The sequence below is a fragment of the Clupea harengus genome, chromosome 1, assembly GCF_900700415.2.
Source record: "Clupea harengus chromosome 1, Ch_v2.0.2, whole genome shotgun sequence".
Lineage (NCBI taxonomy): Eukaryota > Metazoa > Chordata > Actinopteri > Clupeiformes > Clupeidae > Clupea > Clupea harengus.
The window spans coordinates 27,107,292-27,113,761 of NC_045152.1; the positions used below are offsets into that span (position 1 = coordinate 27,107,292).

Here is a 6,470-nt window from a genome sequence, read left to right on the forward strand (position 1 = left end):
CATTTGGAACATTACTGTTGACACCTGGTATGCATGATCCTTAACTTGTCATTTAGGCCTACATTCAAGACTAATTGAATGTACACAAGACCCAGCAATGTTACTATCTTTGAAACACATGGAAAGGAATCATAGGTGTATTAATATGTTCTTTATTCATAACATATAAAAAAATTGTCCTTGGTAGAGGAGGTCTGCAAAGCATTGCCAACCATTCAGTCCCGTTTTGAGTAAGAAGCAGGCCTATTTGTCCCAGCTGACAGCAGGATTAGTATAATGAGTAAAATCACAAAGCAGATTTTGATTGGTTAAAAATAATGTTTGCTGGATAGCATTGCAAAATCAAGTATAAAATCAACACTGTAGAATATCTGCACATTGTATGACTCTTCATCGCAGAATAACATAATTACTGTAAATGTTATCATGCTACGCTAGGTTAAAGTTGAATGGTAAAAATAATACTTTGTTGCTATATTGATTATCATTCATAAATAAAAGCGTTGTTGCATGTGTTCTGGTCACCCCCCTTGAGGAAAGCTGGTTTTGGTAAGACTCCTGGCACTTTGATCCTTTATGACCATACGTTCTATGGGGTGCCGTTTGTAAAATGTTGCACAAATCCTGCTCAGTTTTTGTACATTAAGCATTATGAAATGAGACCAAAGCACTACAATATTCAGTCACTTTTTCAAACATTTAGAGAGAAATTCATGCAATAACCTTTCCAAGAGGAAAGTTTTGCAGTAATGCCACCTGGATTATGAGATGGGTGCCATAGTGAACCAGTGGTCACTAAACACTGGCTATCTAGGGGTAAAGACCATTTAAGGGGCCTTGTTTGAAAATGTGCCTATTTGGACCAGATATGTCAGAGATACTCTTGGCAGTTCTACTGGGATCCTTTATAGCCACACAGATCTCTGTTGAGTTGAGACCTCAGTTTGATGTTTCCTCCAAAGGATGGAGGATGACAGGTGAGACGTTACGAAATGTTATTAGTTTGATGATATTTGATTGTTTATAGACAGTACACCGGACTGTTGAGATTGATTGAACTGTCCTCCTCTGGGCCTTCCTTTATGAGGCTAGATTTGTGTGCGGAATACCAGGGTACTGTTCTTCATCTTTTGTTTGTAGTGCTCATCAAACTCCTCATTCTGAGACACAGTAAAGTGGTTCCTCCAGTCACCAACTTTCCCTGCAGATAATTGTACACAGCAGAGAAATGAGAAAGTGCAGAGAAGGGAGAGTGTCTCACAGTATCTATCTCTGTGTTTCTTACTTCTTACTGACCTTTGCGCATGAAGGGAGATATTTTGAAATCCATTACAGGGATGGTGGAGTAGTTGGCCATTGGGTTTGCCTTCATGGCATCAAACTGCGTTCCTCCCCTGATGCACTCTCTCTCCTCTGCTGTGGTGGACAAACCCAGGAAGGAGCAGAGGCGCTCCAGCTCACGGCCCGTGTCCTGATGAACACACAAACACACATGCTTCAGGTCCTGGTCTCATGAACACACAAACACACACTCTCATATATTTATGATTGATCTATAGATGACCATATGCAGTATTACAGTATTACAGTCATCAGCTTATCATAATCCCTGATTAATACAAATGTTGGTGGTGATGGTGTATTTTAATTAATTTACTGTTATTTTTAATAATAATTCATGTATATAATACATGTATGAAGTATCTCTCAGTTACACACACCTCAATTAGATCTTCATAGAACATGTAGTGAATATTGGAGTAGTTCTGCTTCTTTTCCCACCAGCCAGTCACATGGTCATACCAGGGCCCGAACACAGCTTACAGCACAGAAAAAGGTTTAGAGTTCACACACACATTAGTACAGTTCTTTAGGGTGCCAATTTTGTTGGTGGTAAGTAGATTATGTGCATTCATCTCTCTATCCATTTTGCTCTTGATTTAAGTCTCAACCTTACTTTTGCCCTCCATGAATTTTTCAATGTAGCTGTTCCAGTCACCAGGCTCTGGCTGCACCTTGTTCATGCGATCAAAGTGGAAGTAAGAGACAGCGTTGTCTTTGGCATTACGGGCCACGTACACCACCTGACAGACAGAAGGGTGGGGATAGTAAGGCAGGGCGGGGAGACATAGCCTCATCACTCACAACCACTGCAGACCACTGAATCCACATTAAGACATAAGACAAGGACACATGGATTAATGAATGGACTGTAAGAGCCTTTATGCAGAACAGTTCATATTTAATGGTTTTGTGACTGAGTGTGTGTGGTGCTTTATAAAGCATTGCAAATACAATCCAACATACTGTACCTTGCAGTTCTGCTCCCACAATGCTTTGGGAATAAGCTGGACTGGTAGGTGAGTCTTAATTAGGCGAGGGCAGGTGGATAGCTTTTCAGCCAGCTCGGTCCCTACAGAAAGTGAACATGCCTTTAATATTCTACAGTACAGCCCTGCTGGACTTGGTGATTCTTTTTGTTGCTCTTTGGAGTGCTTTAGTGCTTTCTCCAGTCTGACTTCTAGAAAAGTCAGTGCCTCCCTTTTATCTATCATGTGATAGATGTGTGTGCTGGGGTGTGTGTGTGAGTGCGTTTGTGTCAGCACCTGTATGCATCACAGGTACAGCAAACTCCAAGAAGGGCACTCTCTCATAGATGGGCAGAGTGGTCTGTCTCTCTGGCATGTCTTTGCCAAAGTACAGCAGATCGAGGATATAGGACACCCATGTTGTGCCTTATGAGGGGTCAAAATGTAATTTAATTCGCTTTTTAATAGTACAAATAATACATGAGGTCTACAGTAATCACATTACTCATTTTAACAATATAACAATATATGTAGCCCATACATACATATATATTTCACATTCACATGTAGCGATAAATGCCAGTAGTCCTCTGTGATTTTGAAAAGTGTTAATGTTGTTACAGTTGTTACAGTCACAATGATAATAAACCTGAAGGAAGATTTCTAAGAAAGGGTGCCTAACTTAACTAAAAAGAATGCCATGGAAAGTTTGTATAAGTAAAGCCAAATATTTTAATAATGAAGTAATATAAATTGTCAATTGGTATGCAAAGAATGCTGAGAGGTTTTATTTCACTGTATATAAAAAAGGAACCAGCATTTAAAGGGTATTATTGATGTGGCCGGAGAACTATATATAGGGCTACACAAGATGTACACACCTGCCTTGGGATACGTAGCGATGAGGATATCATCCGGTCGAGCGTGAAAGTTTTGAACGTTTTCCCAATTATCTGTGAAGTAGTTTACCATTGATATACCTTGGAAATCAAAGATCTCGGGTCTCCCCTCCGGCTTCATCTGGTCAGTAAGGTGAAAAACATTCAGAGAAACAGAGCGATCTGCCTAATAGCATATTATTTTATGCACTTTCCCAGTTGCTATATTCTGCAATAACTTAAAGGAGAAATGTTCCTAATTCTGGAATTAACCTTCAAAGAAAAGCGTCAACCCAGTCGTGACGTTTCTTTTGTGGGTTGCGCTTTTTTGACATATTTATTTGATCCGCATGATTTCGTTTTAGAGAGTATTTTAAGAGATAATGGGCGTCTTTTCCACAAACCACATTAAAAGAAATGAGCAGTACCACAACATATGGACTTAAACATATGGACTTAAATCGAAACTCAAGACAACGAATTATGTGTTGTCCTCCTTCATACAAAGATATGGGAGCCACATTAGCTTGCTCATGTCGATACATCAACGAGCATGTAATCAATCTTGGTAATGTATGCATACAGGACAGTGATTACACAGTTTACACAAAATCCTGAAGCCTTACCTGTTCAGCTGACATACTGGCAGATGGCACAATCTCCCTTATTCAATATTCCTTATCTTTGTCAGGAATTTGATGTGTCTTGTAAACTTTGCAGTAGTACCTTACACTTCATGTTTCATGTCTCTCTCTCTCTCTCTCTCTCTCTCTTTCTCTCTCTGGTGTAGGGTTACATAAGTGGGTTGATTCTTTCTATGTAGCCGCCGCCCTCCCCTTTGGTCACTCTCCTTCAACTTAGGACATAGGAATGCCACAAAACCCTATTTCCTCAAATCTCCCCCATACTCTCTATAATCCTTCATAGCGTTCAAAAAGTCATATCACACACAGTCACAAACTTCTGAACCGTGAAACACTGAATGGAGTTGAGATGTGATGGACTGATATCTGTCCAAAAAAAAACTAATCTTAACCATCTTTGTGAACAATGTGGCTATTAAATAGAAACAGTATTATTTACTATTTATCCCTTCTTTTTTTATCTTTCAAACATCTATAGTTCCTAGCATGCAGACTATAGCTGCTGGGGATCTAGTGATATATTACTTAGTGTGTGTGCTTTTCTTTGTGATTTCGAGCCGGTTCATCCCAAAGGAGCAACACACACACATTCCTCCTTCTCCCTTTGGACCTCTGCTGGCTTGACCCTGCTTTGACTTCCTGTTTAAAGTTGAGATTCACTGTTTTGAAATGCTCCACCTCTCCTCCTCTGTCCTGCTTCCCATCCGCTGACATTGCTATGCCCCACTCCTCTGCTTTTTTCTGTTGCTCAGGAACCTGGCTCCGTATCAAAGCAGCTTGGGTTCAAGCAGACTCACAGAATCGCTTTAGTGATCAGTGACCTAAATAACATTTGTGTGTGTGTGTGTGTGTGTGTGTGTGTGTGTGGACGTGTACGTGTTCATACATGCATATTGGAGAAATATGTGTGTGAGAGTAGGGTGCTGAGAAATGGGTGTGTTCTTGAGACTAGGTATTTGACCCCTCTTCCTCCTCCTTTTTCTCACGCAACTTAGATCAGGAATGAAAAAAAAAAAACACCTATACCTTAAGGCATAGAGTACAGCAGAGTCCCACTGAAGTATCATTCAAATTAATAGAGATTTTAAAGAGATTTCGTTTTTTACTAAATACAGTATGTGTGCACGGTATATAAGAAGAATCTAGCAAATCAAAGGGCACGTTTACATTTGTTACTGCTACCTTAGGAGTTGTATACAATAGGTTGTCCAAAGATTGAGCTTTATTTCTAGTACTCTGGCGGTTTCCCCATCCAAGAAATTTCCTGCATGCTTGGCAGAACTGATTTTGTGGAGACTGTTTATTATGAGTGTTTAAATTATGACTCCGGTGAAGGGCTATTGATTTCATTTCCATAATAAAAAAAATAAGTTGAAAGAATTGGGATGGAACTTCAAGATGTGAAGATTTGCGATACAGATTTGAAAGTCTGGTTTAGGGTGACCAATTTAAAGGATGGTCACCAAGGCATATGTTACAGAAAATCAAGCATTGTAGAGTTCAGTCTGACCTGCAAAAGCCCAATCCATTAGTAATCTGTTACAGTTTACATATTGAGGTCAGTTATATCATATGATTAGAGAAAAGTAAAAAAGCAGCTTTTTAGAGATTTCTTGTAGATTTAAGGACAAAGTTTTAAGCACCATTTAGTAATATATAGTAATATATGTTATGCAAGATATTGATTAGGTTAGAATTAGGTTAGAAACAATGATTTTGGCTTGAAATAACACTTTTGTGGTTGCTTTCATCAAATATTTATCTACTGGCAGCAATGACAACCTTTGCAAGATTGCAGCTTAACTGCTTCTTCCCTAATCTTGTAGAATTTGGAGGTCATCGTCCTGTTGTAGGATAAAATTGATTTCACTCAAGTGCCTTCCATAGATATGGTGATGTAAAATAGAGTGATAGCCTTCCCTGTTTAAGATTCCTTATTCTGTACAAATTTGCCACTTTACCAGCAACACAAAAACACCAGACAATATTTACAACATATTTAATCTATGGTGCTTGACAACTAGTATCAAGCATATTTTCATTTGTTCTGTGTCTCATAACATTTCTTCTCTGTGATACAAACACCAAGTAAGATTTGTCTGTCCATAACATTACTATCTATCTAACATATACTAACATTATTATCTGTGCAATGTCCAGTTATGTGGACTACTACACCAAAACAGAAATCTGCATACAACTGATTACACAAAGAGGAATCTGTGTTTCAATGGCGTCTGGTAGTTGCTCACCAAGAGGGAATATGACATGTTTAGCTTGTCATGCCGGAACACCGGAGCAGATGACACTTCTTCGGGGTGCAGGTGCAGCCCAGCTCGATGGATGGCTTGAAACACTTCAGGCAGGTTAGCCCGGGTGCTCTCAAAGTCTGCAATGTGTACAAGGATGTCATCTAGGTAGACTATGCAGCAGCTTTGGGGAACACCAGCCAGCACTCTCTCCATCAGGGGCTCAAAGCTATCTGGTTCATTGCAAAACCCGAACGTCACACTTTGAACTTCAGAGCAACTGGCCCAATTGTAGTCAGGGGTATCATTGATGTGTGGCAGTGGATAAGAGTCCCTATGAGTGACATTGTTGAGGCAGCAATAATTGACACAGAAACACCAGGAGCCACA

General features: G+C 39.7%; 1 protein-coding gene across 1 annotated transcript; it reads right to left on the reverse strand.

The window, feature by feature from the left end:
• Positions 1 to 136: 136 nt before the first annotated feature.
• Positions 137 to 3,997, reverse strand: LOC105910046 (cytosolic sulfotransferase 3-like). Its single transcript, XM_012838725.3, has 8 exons — positions 3,814 to 3,997; positions 3,191 to 3,329; positions 2,607 to 2,735; positions 2,313 to 2,413; positions 1,958 to 2,084; positions 1,722 to 1,819; positions 1,297 to 1,471; positions 137 to 1,201 (listed from the first exon to the last, which is right to left on the reverse strand). Exons 1-8 carry the CDS (start codon positions 3,826 to 3,828, stop codon positions 1,089 to 1,091), a joined length of 897 nt encoding a protein of 298 aa, XP_012694179.2. The 5' UTR covers positions 3,829 to 3,997; the 3' UTR covers positions 137 to 1,088.
• Positions 3,998 to 6,470: the final 2,473 nt, after the last annotated feature.